The sequence below is a fragment of the Bidens hawaiensis genome, unplaced genomic scaffold (assembly GCF_021521415.1).
Source record: "Bidens hawaiensis isolate Kalapana, Puna unplaced genomic scaffold, B.hawaiensis_p1.1 tig00026969_1, whole genome shotgun sequence".
NCBI lineage: Eukaryota > Viridiplantae > Streptophyta > Magnoliopsida > Asterales > Asteraceae > Bidens > Bidens hawaiensis.
Genome location: NW_027494353.1, coordinates 54,114 through 75,083, shown reverse-complemented (window position 1 = coordinate 75,083; position 20,970 = coordinate 54,114). Strand labels below are relative to the sequence as shown.

Genomic DNA, 20,970 nt, shown 5'->3' with positions numbered 1-20,970 from the left:
TCGTTTGTTACGCAAAAGGCGTTTATTTGCTTAATCGGTAAATACGTACTGAGGTGTACCTTGTTTTGGCTCAAATGTCACACTTTTCATAATCAATCTAACTAGTCGTAATATCTTTAAGTTATTTTTAACGCAAAATACTTAGGTTGTTATGTTAGTCTTGAAAGATTATAAACCAAAAGAATGAATGAATATTGTCTATTTTAATAGATCTTAGGTGGGTTATTTGTTGTTCATTTAATCTTTCCAAATGATTGTTAGATTTGAATGTCATAAACATGAAATAGAATCTAATCGTTATATGTTTCTTAAGATTATCTAACTTATATTATGCATGGCTCACGGTGATTAGTTTGTAAATTGTTCATTCTAGTTTTCCAACATGTCATGAGAATAATTGTCTTTAACAAGATGTTATTCTATTTTTATCTAAAAAGCGAGTTTATCACATGTTTATGAAATTCGTCATCAAATAGGGACAAGTGGATTCCAAATTATGATGGTAGCCTTTATTACTTTATTATCTCGTTTCGACTTTTTAACTTGTTTTATTTAAGCAACTAGTTTTAAAATTACTTTTAAAATAAATGAAAAAACTTTTAAGATCACTTCTTATGGTTATTTTAATTGCAAAAGATTAGTATTAAAATTTACATGTCCACAGATTGATACTCGGTTCTTACCACGACTATATTACATATACGATTGGTACACTTGCCATTTGTGTGCGTTTTATTAAGTTTAGGTGAAAACCATTTTTAAAACCCGATTTCGTGTGAAAAATAACCAAATGTTTATATATACATCACATGCACATCAGCATGCTTACCAGGTCTATCACAAAACACTAGCGATGTATGTTAGGACAATTTACACCCGTCCGACCTCCAGTCGAGTTATAGCAGGCGGGGTTTGTCAAACCCAGTAGTACTACTTAAATTTCCCCGCGATCCCATCCTAATGGTTCAATGACTTTAAGTGATATGAGAGCATCTAGTTTACCATTGTGATATATAAGAAACTACATTAATCCAAAGTAAGTCGCTGCGTTTTCCTTCAAAAAACCGGTATGTAAGTATGTCTGTGTTTTCAATCCAGAAAACAAGTATAGGCAAATGTTTTGTGTTTTAATTCTAGAAAACAAGTAAGGAAAATGCTTTGTTGTTTTCAATCCAGAAAACAAGTATACGAATATAGTTTTGTTGTTTTCAATCCAGAAAACAACTAGGAAAAAGCATGAACTCACCTGGTGAAGCATGCAATAGACATTCCTCAAAATCAAAAGAATGCACTTGGCTCGCTTACTTTTACCTAGTACAAGAGTTTAATTATGAGAATGCGTTCATGCAACTAGACAACCCAAGTGTTCAACAACACATAGTTCTATCGTTCATGTAATGACTCACGATACAACAAGTTTGACCCATTGGTGATTATATTAATGCCATGAATGAAAAAAATTTCTAACATAATTCATACATTAAGTATTGCCCAAAAAATCAAGCATCCCATCATATAACACAAGAACAGATTCTGGATTTATAAGACAGATTTTAGCATGCAAAGATGTATTTTATTACATAGAAATAAATTATGAAAATTTTACCACAGTTGAATAAGTATATTAGGTTTCTAAAACTATTTTTTATCATATTTTTCCAGTACACAAAAAAATCATAAAAATTTATCCAACACAAAAAGGTACATGCAGCTATTTTAGTGCGAAACAAAAGGGTTTTATTTGTTTAAAAATTAATATCAAACCAAATTAAACGATTCCAATTGGGTTAGAATCCTAACTCAATATATAAAGTCCCATAAGTGGAACAAAACCATTTGGACTTGTCATAAATGAGTTATGATGTCGGAAAGACAGACCATAATTTGGCTCCACACATCAGCTTTGACACATGTTTTTGTAACTTCTGGAAACTAGACTCAAATTATAACATCATGGAACCAAGAATCAATCAAAAAATGTCAATTATCATCGAGTTACAAACCAAACAATAAACGAGTACGAATCTCTTGGGTTCCAATTCATCAATCAACATCATAATCATCAATATTACAGAGGTTTAGCATCTAGGGTTTCACAATAACTCATCAAAAACATGAAATCAACGCATAAAACTTACCAACTATTGTTAGGAATGTTGAGAATCACTCAAAGACATCACCAATTGCAAGAAACAAGATTGGATCGAAGGTAAATTAGGGTTAGAGGTGTTGAAATCGTGAGAGAGAGGGAGAGTAGGAGAAGACATGGCTGATTTTGGGTTTGGTATTTTTGTTAATATTATATTTAATCATAATTACAAGAATGGTACTCATTAAAACTAGTTTTGGCTTTAAACGAACCTTTTAACACCAAACCGGGTTATAACGAATCGATATAACTAAAATTATAACCAAAGTTTATAAAACAAAGTCTCGTTGTTACTTCGTAAAATATTATTCTTGTAAAAGCTGAAATCATATCAATTACGTGCAATAGTTCGCAATTTCATGAAACAAGCTATGAACTAAACATATAATGATTTAACATGTAATTCGCACATATAATGTTATAAACGTATGCTTGAGGTATTATTTTTATATAATAACTAACAGAATGTTAAGCGAGCACAACCTACTAAATCATGTAACACATAAAATCATTTAACACATAACAATTATATCCGAATTATTTAAATCTGTCTTATTCGACATTAATCACCAATGCGTACTAACGGACTTGTGTGTGTGAATTGTTACTGACTCGTGTAAATGCTATGCATGACGTGTAAGATAACGGAGTTTGGGATGATAGTGTTAACATGAAAGTGCAGGGTGTCACATCTTAGGCTATCTGTAGTGGAGGGGTTACAAAATGGGGTGATCTTTAACATGTGGTAAAAATGGGCGATATATAGCCCATGGGGGCGGTGTTGTATCACACAAAATGCCCCACCCTCCAATCATGATCGCCACATCATTATCATCATTACACAACCCGCTGGAAAATTCCCGCCCCCCCCCCCCCCACTTACCGCCCCTTTGTCGCCTAGGGGGCGATGTTCTCGCCCTCTTCGCCCCTTGTCGTCCACATTTGTAGCCCCACTAAACATGGTGTCACACCCCAACCTAAGGTGGAAATGCCAAGGTGCGAACCGTTGGTTCACAGCTCACAAGGTACAATCATATAATTTAAATATGATAATATCTAATTATTTATTTATTACAAAATTTCAATCAAGAACACAAAGTTTAACAAATTACCAAAATAAACATAGAACACAAATATCTTTTATTTTATTATCTAAGTTCTCTCTAAGTGTTTCTTCACATTTGCTTCAAATTAAATGATAACCTGCAAATGCGTACAAAATAATATAGATTTGTCAATACGAGGTTGAGTGAGAAAAGTCACCAGTTTTGATATAATAATAACGTATAAGTAATATTACAATATCTAATTATTTATTTATTACAAAATTTCAATCAAGTACACAAAGTTTAACAAATTACCAAAATAAACAAAGAACACAAATATCTTTTATTTTATTAGCTAAGGTCTCTCTAAGTGTTTCTTCACCTCTACTTTAAACCAAATGATAACCTACAAATGCGTACAAAATAATATAGATTTGTCAACACAAGGTTGATTGAGAAAAGTCACCAGTTTTGATATAATAATAATGTATAAGTAAAATGAGCAAAACTGATATTCTGAGTATAAATCAATCAAACCATGAGCAAATAGTTGTGTCAGTTGACCATTACCTAGCGAATCGGACTTTGGTTACAATGACAAGCAAATACAAATGTGGGTGCCGGTTGATCATTGCCTAGCGAATCGGGCTTTGGCTAATCGGGCTTTGGCTACTAAGACAACGTATGATGATACTGTAATGTGATTATGATGGACCTATCCGAATGCGATAAAGTAAACAATTAAGCAATTAGCATTTAACTGATCAACACACGATATTTAAGTTTGCTAGTTGTGCATATATAATATATAAAATATGAAATAATACTTATAAGTACGCAAGTGTCCCCAAAACATTTAAAATTTGTAAAAAGTGGGGAATGACTTTTCACCTTGACGATTAAACTAATAAACCGAGAGATAAAATAACCGAACAAAGTTAACGTGACAAGTGTTCTGATCCAACTAGACCTGAAACTTATAAAAAATAAAATAGAGTCAAAACCCAGAACACGGCCACCAGAATCAATCCAAATGGACATATAGAACTCCGGTTATGAGATTTTTAGTAAATAAGTGAGCTGGTACTTACCAGAACCCTGATGTGCTAAAAGTAGTCTTAATAATTATTAACTAAAATTGCGCTAATCTAGACACTAAGTAATAAATTCTAGACTCTTAAACTTAACTAAACTACTAATCGGAAAGTGAACCGATCGACTCTAGTACAGCTAAGTAAGTCCGGATATCGAACCCACGAGACTCTTTTAATTACGTATACTGGCTAAATTAGACTCAACTACAGACACGACTATTTATTTATTATTTGTGTAAGGGGGTTTTACTAATAAACTAATTTTAAACTAATTAAGAAAACTAAAGACGACTAAACTTAGAACTTGGACTTAATTCAGATGATGATAAGATAACTACCTAGAATCACCTAAATTTCAGTTGTTAACTAATCGGGAAAATATTTAGTTATGGACTGGGATCGTAAAATAGACACCTAAGAGAAAACCCGAACATGACCCCTGACCCTTCTCAAGAGACACCTATGGGTTTCTAATAAGTTTCAACGCACACCAGTATTAAAAATCAAGTTTCCTTACGGTCACCTAATTATTTATGACTTAGTTCCTTTAAACGAAATCCAACCTTACAGCACGGAAATCAAAGTCAGTTTAATATATTTAATTGATTCAATAGACAATAATTAAATAATAAAACCTAGACGGACTTCTTAAGAAGAACTAAATCTAGCAAGATCAAATAATAAAGATCTATCAATAACCTAGTACATTACAGTTATTTAGGTTAGCAGTACACTTAGGTTTAATTAATTAATAATTATTATTTCTATGATCTTAATGCATATCAATCATAAAATAGTCAAAATCACAAAGTAGATAGCCTAATAGCAACCTATCATAATGACAAACAATAATCAAGGAAACTATGGAATAATAACAATCAATTAAGCAATCCTAAGTATCCATATGCATCAATTTAATATGATTAACTCTTTTACTAAATCATAAAACCATAACAATAAATAATCCCAAATCAAAACACAAAGTCAAAGTAGGTTCATCATAAGCGTAGGCAGTCTATAATGATTAGCCTAGCATCATAAAATAAAACAAAACAATAATAAAGGAATTCATGGTGAAAAATAAAAGAAAAGAAAGATTAAAGGCGATAAAACACGTGGTCTTCGTTCTTGATCAATATGCTCGCCACTGTATGATTCCAATCCTTCAAAAACTCCAAAAGATCTCCTCTTGAGCTCTCAAAATCGTATGGCTCTTCAGGTTATTTTTAAGGTTGAGTTTAGGGGTGTTTATATAGGAAAATACAAGTCCAAACCCTAAATATCACGGAAGATTCTGGAAGTGAAGCCCATATCATATTTCAACTCTTAACGGTGCCTGATTATATAGACATAAATAGAATAATTAATAATCTTCATTGATTTTATGATTAAATCACTGTAGGAAAAAATTAGAAATATGATAATATTATTTGTGTCCTTATTTAATTAATTTTCTTTCTTAATCACAAAAAACTCACGAGATCTTTACCAAAAATACAACTTGATTTATTATTGTTCAAATGATTTATTGTGATATGATAAAATTCATACTTTACCTTATTTACCCTTAAGCTTTCTATATTTCAAATATGAATTCATTAAAAGTAATTATTAACCCAAAAACTATTCAACATGTAAGAAATACTTATATAATTTTATGTATATTTTAGGCCTCATCAAACCCGAACAGCGAGTCGGGATTCGGGTTTTGGTTAGTACACTCAAAATCTCAAAATAAACATAAAGTCTTCTGGCCCGAACATTAATTTACTAGAAGGTTGAGTAGTTGAATAGTCAAAGAATTTGACTATTATGCCTTTAAACGGGTCGGAAAATAATTGACCGACAAACCCCATCAATCAGTAGAATTGATTGAGGAATTTTGTTAGTTAGATAAAAAACAACTTTTTTCATGAAGATAACTTACCCAAGCGATAAATGGAACAAGAGATAATCGAGGTCAAAGTGGTCTTGAACAGCAAGGTTAAACCGTAGGTGAAAAAACTTGAACCTACTTTATGAAATTGAGAAAGGAGAAGGAGAATTTCATGTTATAGAAGTGATGGATGCTGTATTCAATAGATTTTAGGGTTTAAACATGTTTTGATTAAATACAAACCCCTTATATTCTTTATTTAGTTACTAACTCGTTTAAGGAAACCGAATAATCAATTTTTATGACAAAATCATGTCCAATATCTTAAAGATCAAATCTTGAGCATAAAGAAAATGACTTGGGTTATTTTAAAACACTAATTGATATATCTTGGAGCTTAAGTTTCGTTAATTTAGTCAAAAATATGAAAAATATGGCAAAATTAGTCCCCGTGCTTACAAAAATGCGATTTTTAGCCGTTTTAAGCAATTTTGAAAGTTGTTAAGGACTATTTGGCATGATTGAAATTTATAAAATTATAAAATAAGTTAAACCAAGTTAAATACCAGTAAATGCAAGTTTTAAATAGTTCGAAAGATCCGAATTACATTCTTGAATTGGTTTAAAAATAAACGAATACAAATATGAAAAATCCGAGATGTTACACATGGCCTTAGGGACCACCTCTAATACTCGACATTAGTACAGGTTTTTTTATCGGCAAACTTTTTTTTAATCATTGTTGTTTGTGAAACTTGTACCCAAGAGCTCCCCTCCCATACCCGGTTATTTAAAGGTGTTGCCTTTACCAATGAATCATGTCGAAAGAGATGTGAAATTTATATATCAATATGTATAAATGAAAGAGACATTGTGCAGTTATACAAGAATGTATAAATGAAATTTATGTAACAATATGTACAAAGAGCAAAGAGACAGGAGAAGCTACACTACAACAAATCTTGTCTGGTATGACGAACCCTATATTAAAGACAATTGTCGTTGCTATAGATCACCTATAGCGACGACTTGTCGTGGCTATAGGGCTTGACAAATTTGTTTCCATGGTAAACCCTATAACAACGACAAATTGTTGGACTTATTTTGTTGGGTCTCAACATATTTTGTTGGGTGATCTCAATTAAAATCCAGTTGGGCTTATTTTGTTGGGTCTCAACATATTTGTTAACAAGGATTTAAACAATCCCTAGCTAAAAGTACATGGAGGCACATGAATTAGCAGCCACCTTGAGTCTTTCTTTCTTCCTTCTCACCAATGCATTCATTGCCTGTTTGAAAAATAAATATTAGCAGGATCAATTGCATTATGCAAAAGAGGTTTTCAGATGCAAGCAAGTTATTACATGAAGTGGTAACAATAAAGAAAAAGAATATGCCATGAATTATGCGTGGGAAAAAGAATATGCCATGAATTATGCGTGGGGTGTTCGGGTTCACGTATCTGACAATTTGACATGAATATCGAGTGCGGGTCGAACCCACCGACCCTGCAAACACGACCTTTATATCACCCCTAAATTGTAGAATAACCCTGAATATTAGGAGCCAATAAACTTGGTTTTCTAATACTGTTACATTTTCTAATACTAGAGGGACTAAGTGCAATACCAAAATGATGCATTGCATAATTTCCTAAAGCAAGTTAAGAAATTCAAGGTTACATCGTGTTCAGTAAGTAATTATTGACAATCTAAAATCAAAAATCAAGAATGGCATCACCATTTAATAAAAAAAAGTTATATCTCTAAATGGGTATAAACATGTCAAATGTTTCTGAAATAAAATAAAGGAAGAAGTTTGGGTTATGTTATATCTCTAAACGGGTCAAACGAATGAAAGTTGGCCAAAATGAATTTTTTTACGCATAAAACCCCTCTAATAATTGAAACACAAAATATTTGATACCCCCATTTTTCCACATCTATATTTTGTCAAATAGTCAAACAAAGAATCAAGCCAAAGCAATTATCATCTTGGTGGATTGAATCTAAGGTTTATAATTCTGCAAGTTGTTGAAAAACTTGCAGTACAAGCTAATGTTAAACACAACAACAATTGTTAAAACCTTAAAGAAAAAAAGACACTAACAGCCCTGGTAATATAATGTCATTAAACAAACTTTATAATGGCGACAAACGAACAACTACCATAAAAATTGAAGCAATGAACTTCTCGGGAGGGGGGAGCACCTTTGCTTGTTCGATGCCAATTACCATGATCATCGATGCAAGTCAAAACAGTCCTTCTGTCAATAGTCAACATGATAAGCAACAAACATTGGGCCTGCCAAATCAAATCAATTGATTGATTGATTTCAGCATAAAATCAAAATTTAAATATAGTATTCATGGTGTAAATATAGAAATTAATTTACATATTTGAAGGAACTTGACATGAATTGGGGTGACGGAACATATTATGCAGATTTGGGTCTACTGTAATGCAATGAGCGATTCTCATTTTTCTCTGAAGTTGCATCATCGATCGTCACCTATTCCCTCCTTTTTTTTTTTTTTGCAAATCAGTGTTCATATTTGCTTGGGTTTCAACAAACTTAAAAACAATAATCATGGACAATAGTAGCTCGTTAAGCCCCCGAAATCGAGATAGAGATTTACGGTTTATCATCCAAAAGCCGAAGAGTCACTATCACTAACGAAGCAATCAGAACAATCGTCTCCTAATATCTGAATATGGATTTATAAACCCAAGCATGCAGCGATCAGAGGAAAATTAACAACATAAGCAGTAAACAAACCTTTGATGCGTAGAAGTTGAAGCAACGATCAATTGAATGATATTGATCTCTAGCGAGCAAAAGTAACCAGAAGAAAAAATGAGTGATGAAAGGCCAATTAGGTAATTATAAGCATAAAAGCTTGAAGCTTGTTTTAAACATGGAGTTTTTCTCGTAACTTAAAAGCTTCAAACTATTTCAATCAAACAAGGCTATTTATTGGGTATGGGCTTTTTATTAAAACTATGAAGTTTGAAACTTCTAAAAACTTCCTACCAAACATATCTATAGGGGCCCACCAAAACATACTGTGACATTTGAGCCAAAACAAGGTACACCTCAGTACGTATTTACCGATTAAGCAAATAAACGCCTTTTGCGTAACAAACGAACGATTAACCGAACGGGTCGGGTTATGACCCAGATATCTCGGGGGGCCATCTATAAGTGATATACGATCTATGCAAGCTAAAATATTATAAATATGGTCTTAGTTTGATAGAAAACAAGTTAAACGAAAACATGCTCGTTTAACCACCCGCTATAGATTTAAACGCAAAAGATAGTTACAAACAAAGCATTGTATCATCCGTTAAGCCGAAAAAGACTTACCAAACACTTATTTGAAATGTTTTAAGTGATCCGTGAAAATATTTTTGATTTTTACAAACATATAGTATGCTTTTATAATTTTACACAAAACTAGCCTAAAAACACTTGTTTTTCGCGCCAAAAACCGAACCCGAACTAAATTTGGACCGGGCTTTTCGTGTTTGGGCTTGAGAAATCAGAAACTTGGGCCAAAATGGGCCCAAGGTGGGCCCATATATATCCCGATCGCAATAGCAACCCCCCCCCCCCTTTAGTTCTTTCATATTTAAACTATATACAAGATATTTTAACCTCATTTTCTTGAAAACTCTGGATACAACTTCTTCTCCAACCAAAAACAGCAAGAAAACCTAAAGTAAGAGCTTAAATAAGTAGCTTTTGAATTTGTTTAAACTTGTTTAATACCATAAAAACATGTCTTGGTTACTAAAAATCATTCCTAACCGTGTAAAAATCCTAAAAATGGATCATAAACATGTTTTGATCATACACATGGTAAGGAACCTGTTTTCATAGTTTTTTTGGCCATAAACACGGATTAAAGGGTTGAAACGACGTTTTTACGGTTCAAAAGTTCGTTTTTGTACACTAGCCGAAACCCTAACTTAAGGGCTGTTATGTTGATGAAATATTGCTTGGTTTGTGATATAGGACTTGTACCTAGCTTTCTTATAAGCACAAGAACCTGAAAACTTGATTAAAAAGTCGGAAACGAGCCAAACCCGCTAAGGTAATGCCGAAACACTCGCTTACGGGCTATTTAAGTTAAGGTTGTGATGTGCATATTTTTAGGACTTGAAATTTTGCAGGGACATCAGGGACCATGCCAATAAGTCCCTGTTCAAATTTGGTAATTTTTCAACCATCCGAGAATATTTGGCGAATTTATTACCGAATTGGGACGTTTATTTGGGAAAAATAGCTAAAGTACTTCAAAAATTATGAAATTTTTCTGGGAACTCAGATTTGATGTATTTTGATCACATATGAATTTTGGGATCATTTGGAGAAGTTTAAAGGTGTTTTGTTTATTTGCGTTCGTGTGAATTTTTACAACCGAATTTGGGCCGAAAAGAATATTGCACGAGCTTTTTACATTCTGGAATTGATACAGATTTTTTTGGGACATGATTTGAGTATTCAAGAATTTTTGTGGAATTTTTGGAAATTGTTTGGGGTAAACGGACAATTTTCAGGCGAAATATAGCTGATAAAATGAATTTTTATAAATTAATAAATCAGTAAATAAATTCCAGAAATATTTTTATAAAAATATACATATTTTAATTGATAAGTGGTTAAAATTTCATAATTTAATGATTAACGGTTAATTAATTATGCTAATCTGAATATTAAACAAATTCAGTTTTTATAAAAACCGGCAAGTTCGCGACTAGTGAATCTGCGGGAATATCAAAACACCAAGAGTGATCAAAAATCATATTTTTGGGCTAATTAAGTAAAAATGAACTTTTCTATGAGAAACCTGGACAATCCGGGTGGATTGTGCGCGTTTCTTCTTAAATCAAACTGTATAAACGGAAACGGGCCCTGTGGCTTATCCGGGACCCCAGTATGTGATCTTTCTTTATAACTTAATCATTTTATTAACCAATACATTTACCCAAGCTTATTTTCCCATAACTGTTTTTTGAACGCGTAAACGAACAATTTGGCCCAGCTGGGAAAACGGGAATCTGAGCCAAGTTCAGTTTTAAGTATTAGACATTGAACAACATCACAACCTAAGCCTATTGCCACCTTCTGGGCGTTCCAGCTACACCCAGATTAGCTATACAGCCCAGTTTAGTATTGAGATTATAATAATATTAAAATATTAATATTATTATAATATTGATTATAGGGACTACTGATAGCAGACCAAACGAACCACGAGCTGATACAGTACTGATTATCGACTAAACCGTGAGTTTCATGACCCCACTTTTAAACTGTTTTACGAACTTTTGGGGTGAAAAACATGTTTGATTACATATACATACCTGAAACATGTACTGATGTGAATTATCTAAGTGCTAACACACGAAAAGTCCCCACGATCACAGTGATTAACTTCGAGCCGGTGGCTTGTGAATAGTACTATTGGTTTGACAAACCCAAACGGAATCGGCCTGGTTGCCGTGTCACATAGCGCCGTTTGCACATGACCATATTTATACAAACAGGCTATGTAGTGTTAGACATAGCTACCGGGGCATGTTGTGGGCGGAAAGGGGCCACAGTGGTTGATGGAGCGTGGGAAATGGATGCACGCAGCACATACAGTCAAGGCTTCACTGTAGCTTAGCATAATTACATCACATACATCATTTACATACATACATACTTATTTCATGATTACAAGTGTTGACTTGTGAACACTCGTTACTGTTTTCTTGAAACTCGTGAAACTCACCAACTCTAGTAGTTGACCCGTTTTAAACTGCTTTTCAGGTATACCTAAATTGGAATGATTTGGTGACCTGTTACTTGCCTGAGGTGTGTGGTTGATGCTACGTGAATAGAAGCAAGGACGATAGTAGTAAGAATGTCTAGTTAACGAACTAGTTTTGTTTGTATCGCCTAGACTGTAAAACAATGATAGAACGAAGAAATGTAATATATGTAAATTAGTTTGTAATGTTTCTTTATAAACAATGTGTTGATATCAGAGGTGTCTGTTACATTCCCGTTTTACGCTTCCGCATTGTGCTAGTCGGCGTGTGACACATACCCGTATATATATATATATGTATATATATGCATATGTGTATGAGAGAGATAGAGAGAGAGAGTGAAAAGTGGAGGGGCCCACCGAAACATCCCCTTACCGCCGGTTTTAACAACCCCCCCCCCCCCCCCCCCGCCCCTTTGCCGCCCCTCGACGGTGTTCCCCCAACACCACCCCTAAGCCGCTCCCCTTTGCCACCCATAGCGACAGACTGACATCTGGGTTCGCAAGGACTATATGGCCCATACTCTATAATACTCTCCTGGTGCAAAGCTCCGCCATTTACATAGCATTAAAGGAGATTCTTCATATGTCGAACCAACATCCAATGTAAGATTCATAAAAAGGTGGTTTATGCAATTGTTTTAACCATTTGCTGGTAAATTTAGACAACGTTTAATGAAAAAAATTTAAATATAAACCCATTTATACTGCATGGATTTGTGAAGAAAATAAAGTTACAAGGATTCCTTTGGGTAAAAAAACTCGATGAAGCTTGTGGATCTACAATGGTCCAACTTATTTAACTTTACCATTTTTAGTTTACTCCATCGTGGATCTTATGTAACGCATTTATCTTTTTACCCTTCACCTATTGGGTTATACATAGACGTTATCTTTCGCAACTCATCTCACCACGTCATGCCAACCAAAAACTTTTCATTGACGCACTCCCTCCCTCTCTCGTAGCAATCCCTTTCTCGATTCATGGACCGTCACCTCTCAACTTGAGAAAAGGCAAGTCTAAACCGTTGATTATATCTTTAAAACATGGGTAAAATATAAACCCTAACATGTTGATTCAATCATAAATAAGAAAATAGACAACATAATAACCGAACTTACTCGTAGAAATTGATATCATAGAGAAGGATGATAATGCCATGATGATTCCTGATTCGGTTCCGTTATAATGTCACTGATTGATGGATATCTTTTAGAGTAAGTTATTGGTGTGTGTTTTCAATTCTATGTAATTGCAATGTGGCATCTAAGGGAAACCCTAATATATATTGGTATGTCCACCAAATAGCGCATGTATCTTATGGGCCCAACTAGGTTATTTGACTAATCATTAAGGGTATGTTTGGTTGGAGGTAATGAAATGAAGGGGGAATGGCATGGGAGAATGAATGAAATGGACAAGGGAATGAAATGGATTATTACCATTCCTTTCTCTTGTTTGGTTAACCTTTGGGAATGAAATGAATTATTACTTTATATTGTTTGGTATCCAAAAAATATTGTAGGAATGAAATAGAAATAATAAAAACACTCCTATCTAAAAATATATTTTTTTACCAAAAAAAAAATCGCAATGGCGATGGTGGTGGTAGCTTTGGCGACGAAAATGGTGGTGTCGATGGCGATGGTGGTGGTGGGCGGTGGTAGGGGTGGCGGTGGTCAAGCGGTGGTAGTATTGGTAGTGATAGCGATGGTAGGGTGGCGACGACGGTGGTGGCAGTGGTGAGGGCAGCGATGGTGAGGGAGGTAGTGGCAACGACGACGGTGGTGGTCAGGTGGTGGTGGCAGCAATGATAGTGGTGGTGGTCATTGTCAGGTGGTGGTGTTGTTGAGAAAGTATGGTGAACGAGGAATGGAATGAAAAAAAAGAAGGAGAGGTAGGAAGGAATGGTTTTAAAGGAATGAGATTTCATGTGTAATGAATGATTTCATTCATTGAGCAACCAAACACCACTTTTTTCCATTCTCACGTAATGAATCATTTCATTTCCACTGTCATTCCTGCATATCAAACGTTACGTAAGATTTAAATGGTAACGAGGCGAGCTTTTCCAACACAAAGGCATAAATGCATCCAACTAAAGTTGTACGAATCTACACTAGAGTTGAAAATGTAGTGTCAGTGGAGTGCTAGATATGTATTAGGTCACGTGGCAGGTCTACAATGTGCCTCGTTAGCTCTTGGTTATTTTTTATATTTAAAACTAGATTTTATCTCCCGTATTACAGGGGTTGTTTTATACTATTCGTTTTTAATATTTATATATGTATATTTGGATTTTAAGTTTATTTATTTTAATAAAGTTAATAATTTATATACTTGAGGTTTGATGATAAAATGGTTTAACAAATAAATGATATATTATAATCCGGTTTAAAAGCTATCTGGATTTGGTGGTACTCATTATCCGTTTATTATCTTTATTATAAAATTGTTTCTTAATTATAAATAATATTTTTTAAATAAAATAGGATATTAATTTTTATTATATCTCTATTTTATAAGATTTTCATATAAAATATTTTATCAGATTAATTTTTAATATAACGAGATGTTATAACTCGTTAAGGAGCTATATGGGTTTGGTGAGACCTTTACCTGCGAATTTGGGTTAAATGCGTGAGAAACCTTCATTTACAAATAAAGCAATCTAATGGCTTGAGAGAATGGTTGTTTTACATTTTTTGTTTTTTAATATTTATTTTTTGGATTTTAACTTTCTTTATTGTAAGAAAGTTAATAATATACTTATGGTTTGATAATGAAAGAGTTTCATAAATAAATGATATGTTATAATCCGTTTAAAAACTATCTGGATTTGGTGACCCATGACCGGCTTATGTTTTTTACTATAAAATTGTTTATTAATTATAAATAATATCTTTTTCTTTTTAAATGGGATATTAAATTTTAGTATATCCCTATTTTATAGGATTTTCATATCAATAATTGGTAAGATTAATTTTTAATTTAATGAGATCTTATAACCCGTTTAAGAGCTATCTGGTTTTGGTAAGACCCGTACCCATGAATTTGGGTTAAATCAATGAGAGGCTTCTATTTAAAAATTAAGCAACCTTGTGGCTTCCATAAAGGGGTGGGAGGCACCACATCGCGACACATAGGATTTTAGGGTTTTCGTTTATATGTATTATAGATATATTAAATTTTGTACCCATAAGCTATGTAGGAGTTCTGATATTGTGTTACGACTTATGAGTGTCAATACCATAACAAACTTATGTTTTTGTACCATAAGATGTACGAGTGCAATTACTATTTTATGAGTGTTGATTATGTACGAGTGCCGTTATTTTTTTTAATTTTTATGCATGTTAATTTTATTTACCACAAGTCGTACTAGTGTCGATACTGCTTACAAGTGCCAATACCGTAACAAAATTATTTTTTGTACCATGAGCTGTAAGAGCAGCTATATTGTTGCCAATTTTGCACAAACGCCGCTATTGTTTTGAGCGTTTACAAATTTATTTTTTGGATTTAATGTCGGTCTCGTAACAAATAAACAAACTTATATTTGGTACCATAAGTTATACGGATGCTGATATAGTTTTACGAGTGCCAATACTGTTTTGGGCGTTTACATATTTATCACCCGTATCGTAACTGACTTAATATGTTATACGAGGATGGATACGGTTTTAGGTGTTTAATAAGTTTAGCAGCAATACTAACGAACGTAACCAATACCGATCCGTGTAGGTGTTGCTATGCGGGCTTTGTTAACTAGTTCGAATCAAAAGTTACCCGACCCAATGATTAAAACCCTAGGCTAAACTCAAAACGGCTCTTCTTCTCTTGTGTCCGTACTTTGTAACCCTCGCCGCCGTGAACCTCTTATCGCCGCCGTTGCACTTTCCATCTACACCGAAGGTAGGATTACTTCTCTATTCAGTTCAATTCAATCGCGGTAAATAAATAAATACATAAATAAACTCTTACTAATTCATAATCTTACTGGACCGACTGTTAATTCTCAATTCCACTAAGGTTTCTCTGTTTTCCTTCTAAATCTAATGATTTTGCATTGCGTGTCATTATACATACGCTGAATCTCATCTAAAAACCCTAATTTTGGAATATGGAAATTGTTCTTGCAATTAGGCTTTTGATTTGGTTTTATAAGCATAAACGAATTAGGTCAAATGCTAATTAGCTTTTGATTTCTGTGAATTGATATTGGAGGCAATGATTGATGATCATTTTATTAGTGTTGTGAAGTTTTTTACTTTTGAAAGAAAGAAAAATCATGTCTTGTTTATGTTAACTTATATATATAATATACAGTTTTTTTGATATTGTTAAGCAGGTTTAAGTCATCTCAGACTCATATTTCATAAATCACAGTTTTGTACAAGAGTAAAGAAAGTCGAAGAATATGGAAGATTGGGGTAAAGCTCTCTCTTTCTCTCCATCCATCCGTGTTGCCTAAATAGATTAGTCGTCGTATAGTTATTTACATTTTTTTTAATCTTTTGCATTGTTTATGTTATGATCATTCTTCATAAATCTGACTTTGCTTTTGTTTTTAGAATCCATCAAGGATGTTGATCTGGGCTGAATAACGTTTGCTAAAAAAATCTGCTAGCCTTGGAATTATACGTGCTATAGATGCATTGTTAATTATATACTTTTTTTTCAATAGTTTGGTTGTATTTAGCTAGCTATCATGGGCGTCCTTGACTTTGACATGAAATATAACTCAAATCATGGAATTTGTAACCAAGTTTTGGCATGTTTTTTTTATCCTTTTAGCTTGATGTGAGCCTGTGAAGTATCACTGGAGGTTCAATTTTTAAAAGTAACACCTACTATAAATATATAGTAGTTTTCTTTCTTCTAGGTCTATTGATGTGCAATATCTAGGTGAAACCTGAGTCAGTTGTTTGTCATAACTTGCAATGTGAGCCATTACGCAAAAGCCTTTTAATATGGTGACTTCATTGGTTGTTTATTAGTGATGACGTGTGCTGGCAGACAGCTGGTTTGTTTGCCTTATCCATTGATACTGCATTCTTTTGTTCTTTTGTAGGTTTTCAAGCTACCTGTGTTTGTATTGCTGCGATCATTATGAATGAATATCTAATTTGTTATTGAAGTCTACATGATTTTTCTAGTAGTCATTAGTTGAAGTATTTTGGACTTTTAAGAAATAAGAACTAGCAATACTTCCCTTAACCTAAGTGTATAGGAAAATATTGCTATATCATGACATAGAGTGAATATTTTTACTGATTGATTTGATTGGTAGTTAAGATTATTACAGGAAATACATGATTTAAAGTTAGCTGAAATATAGATTTTTTTCTCTGTCATGTATTTTGTACGTGTATCACCAGCTACATGTATCTTTTGATAGTATATATTGGCATACATGTCTTAACTATATCATTTGAACGTATCAGAGGATGAGCCAGCTCCACTTGTTTTGAAAAAAGAGCCTAAAAGCATGTGGGAGGACGAAGATGTCGATGAAAATGATGTAAAAGATTCATGGGAAGATGAAGACGAACCTGCTCCGGTACACTTTAATTTCTTTATGCTCAATTTAACTTGTTGAAGCTTAGCATCATCATCTTTATATACACGGATTCCACTTTTCTTTCCTGATTAAACCAAACTTGAAATGGATGATACCATATTTTGTTGTAGTTTTATGATGGAACCAGCATTACTTGTACTAAAAATGTACATTCTTGTGTTTCTTTGTATGTGTATCAGCCACCAGTGGTAGCACCTCCTCCTGTGAAGGCCCCAAAGAAGCCTAAAGCCATCCAAGAAAAGGGAAAGGCTGCTGAAGTTGCACAAGAGGTGCCATTAGATCCTGTAGCAGAGAAGCTTAGACAACAACGGTAGGAACCTTGGATACCTAGTTTTTTTATAATACTACTTTGGAGGCTTCATGCATATTTAATACACTATGGGCTTGACCTGTTTTCATTTTATCAATCTTTTAAAATTCAACTAAATATAAGCAAGGTTTATTCTGAATCAGCCCATTTACCCACATTTGGGCCGGAGCTGCTGCCGACTGCTGTATTCATACAAGGGTATCTGAATTTGAATTGACGAGGGCAAATAATGAGTAACCTGATCTTGGTTTTAAAAAGCACAAACTCAGCCAGAGTCTTTCATGTTTTGACTCATTAAGGCACATGCTGTACAAAAAGCACACTTGATTGTAATAGCCTGGATGTTTTCATGTGTAGAATTGCGGTCTTCACTTCACCATTCATTTTCTTAAAGCTTCTTGATTTTTTCTTTATCTTTTGGTGGTCTTGGGCTTCTATGAAACAATTTGTGCTGCTTTAGTCATTTGGAGATGGTTCAAACATGATGCTGCTAGTCACCGACTCACTTTCTTTACGCATCCTTTTTTCTTTACTCTAATCCTTTTTTCCTTTTCTTGGTTTAAAGTAATTGGCTGTTTTTTAGAGTTTTCAGAAAGTTCATCTAAACTGTCTTTCTTGAACTCGCTCTTTGATGCATTGTCATCATATTGTTGTTCAAATACCTTTTTCTCCTTCAATAATCTTAATTGCGAGATGCAAGTTTTCATTCAATATTCTTAATAGGTAGCCAGCCGCATGTCATCTCTCTCACCATCTCTAAAATCATTAATTTTTACGCAGCAATCAGCGTGAGAAATACACATTATTCAATCATATGAACCAGAGTTCGCATATATATTACGAATGCAAAGTAACTGTTTATAAATATTATTGGTTATTAGAGCATTTACAATGGGTTCTTTATATCTATCCCTGTAACTTAACAAAAAAAACATCTTTCAACTCTAGTTTTTGTTCATCTTTTAAGAACTCCCCACATTCCGTTCTCTATATTTATCTATTTTTAGTTAAATACCTATATTCTTTTAATATTATTTTCTCTCTTTCTTGCACTCTAAAACATGTTTGCAGATGTATATAGTGAGTCTACTCTATATTTAGAAATTCACAAAAGCGTCTCCAAATTTTTTCTATTTTAGAGAATTGGATGTAGAAAGGATGTAGGTAGTTTCTTATCATTCTCTATGTTTTTCTGTAAATTTTAAGGATGGAATATGGTATAGGGGCTTCAGTGTGAGTGTTCTCGTCTCTAAAGAAGTATCTGACTTTGAGTTGATGTGTGCAAATAATGAGTCGGCTGACAAGTGTACAGCTATCCGATTGTTGATTCACATTTAATGTTGATTCACATTTAATCAACTATATATATATATATATATATATATATATTTTTTGCAATGACAAGCTTTTGTCTAAAAATGTTTTAATTTTTTATATCAGTATTATGTGATTAAAAGGAGATAATATGTGGGTCCCATCTTTCCCAGGCTTGTGGAAGAAGCTGATTACAAGAACACAGAAGAACTTTTTGGCAGCAAGAAAGGTGATGAAAAGACCATTGATAATTTCATCCCAAAATCAGAGAGCGACTTCCTGGAATACGCACAACTCATTTCTAATAAACTTCGGCCGTATGAGGTAAATTGAGTTTAATTTTAATGGTTGATTAATTAATTCAAACAACTAAGATTTTTGTTAAATATGCAGAAAAGCTTTCATTATATTGGGTTGCTGAAGCATGTAATGAGATTGTCAATGACCGCCTTAAAAGCTGCTGATGCAAAAGAAGTTTCTTCTTCGGTCACCGCAATTGCAAATGAAAAGTTAAAAGCCGAGAAAGAAGCTGCAGCTGGTAAAAAGAAAACAGGTGGGTCCCTTTTCAAACTAATGCCGGGTTATTACTTTTGAAAGTTTGTAACTTCGATGATGTTGTGTAGGGGGGAAGAAGAAACAGCTGCTGATGGATAAGCCTGATGATGACGCGGTTGTAAATGCTACAGGATATGATGCTTACGATGACTATGATTTCATGTGATTGATAGTGTACTTATAATAATAATAGTTGGCGTCGGGACCTTGTAATTACGAGCCAGGGAATTTTTGAGTCAATCGAGCACCTGTTTTCTCTGGTTTTGGTTTTGTTTTTGTGTCTTGTGTTTGGCTGGATGATGTGTGTTTTTGTGGATCGTATACTGTTTCTTCATGTGCATCTACTACTACAGTTTATTATTGTACACTATTAAGTGAATCTGCTATCGGACTAGCGTTTTGGTATAAACACTTTGCACCTCTTAGCATTATTTGTGGTGGTTATTTCTATAACAAGGATCAACATTATTTGGTGTTCTATTAAAGTGATTCACAATTTCCTAATTACTAAAATAACTTAGCTTTTAATGTTGAAGTTGTTTTTGACCCTTGGAAGTGGTTTAAATGAAGTAACTGTTTGTGATTATTTTCTTCAAGTTTTAAGTAGAGATTATTTTCTTCAAGTTTTAAGTAGAAGAGTCAAAAGAGTGAACAAATAATTTTTCTTTATAGATACTCTGTTCAAATCAACAGAAAGAAGCTATTCGAGTTAGTTTCATATATTTCTTAAAAATCATTTATTTTATAACAAATTAAACATTTATTAGTATGTTTCACAATAGTGAAACACTAAGTGGTTTTTATTTATCATATGCATTTATAAAATAAAATATATTAAATAACCTTTATATTCATTAAACATTTTTTTTATTTAATATCAAATGCTCGTGTTTTATCTGCTAACAATACAATTAGAGGTTTGATTTTCTAAACACAATGAGTTCGGGTCTATCATTACTGAATTTGAAACAGATTCAGGACTTTGGCTTACATCTTATACTTTATTAAAGAGATAGCTTAAAGGGAGTCATAAAATTTTAGGTACTTTACAGATATTTGTTTTTTTGATTAAATCCGTAGTTTTAATGTAATAACATGCGCAAAAAAAATAATTCAATAATATTAATAACCAAAAGAATCTATAAATAAAGATTGTCCACCTATGAATACAAGCTTTAGAATCTTGATAGAAAGTGATGAAGTGATGCATGTAATC

General features: G+C 33.3%; 1 protein-coding gene across 1 annotated transcript; it reads left to right on the top strand.

Annotated features, from left to right (window-relative positions):
- Positions 1–15,858: 15,858 nt before the first annotated feature.
- LOC143574506 (uncharacterized) lies at positions 15,859–20,022 on the top strand. The gene is made up of 7 exons (XM_077059106.1): positions 15,859–15,906; positions 16,343–16,424; positions 17,439–17,554; positions 17,755–17,885; positions 19,373–19,523; positions 19,593–19,752; positions 19,823–20,022. The coding sequence occupies exons 2-7, from the start codon at positions 16,412–16,414 to the stop codon at positions 19,918–19,920; spliced, it is 669 nt and encodes a 222-aa protein (XP_076915221.1). The 5' UTR covers positions 15,859–15,906; positions 16,343–16,411; the 3' UTR covers positions 19,921–20,022.
- Positions 20,023–20,970: the final 948 nt, after the last annotated feature.

Bases quoted from the DNA above. Each gene is read 5' to 3' on its own strand.
- LOC143574506 (XM_077059106.1), top strand. The intron at 17,886-19,372 runs GTAGGAACCTTG...CATCTTTCCCAG, and splicing joins GAGAAGCTTAGACAACAACG to GCTTGTGGAAGAAGCTGATT. The intron at 19,753-19,822 runs GTGGGTCCCTTT...GATGTTGTGTAG, and splicing joins AGCTGGTAAAAAGAAAACAG to GGGGGAAGAAGAAACAGCTG.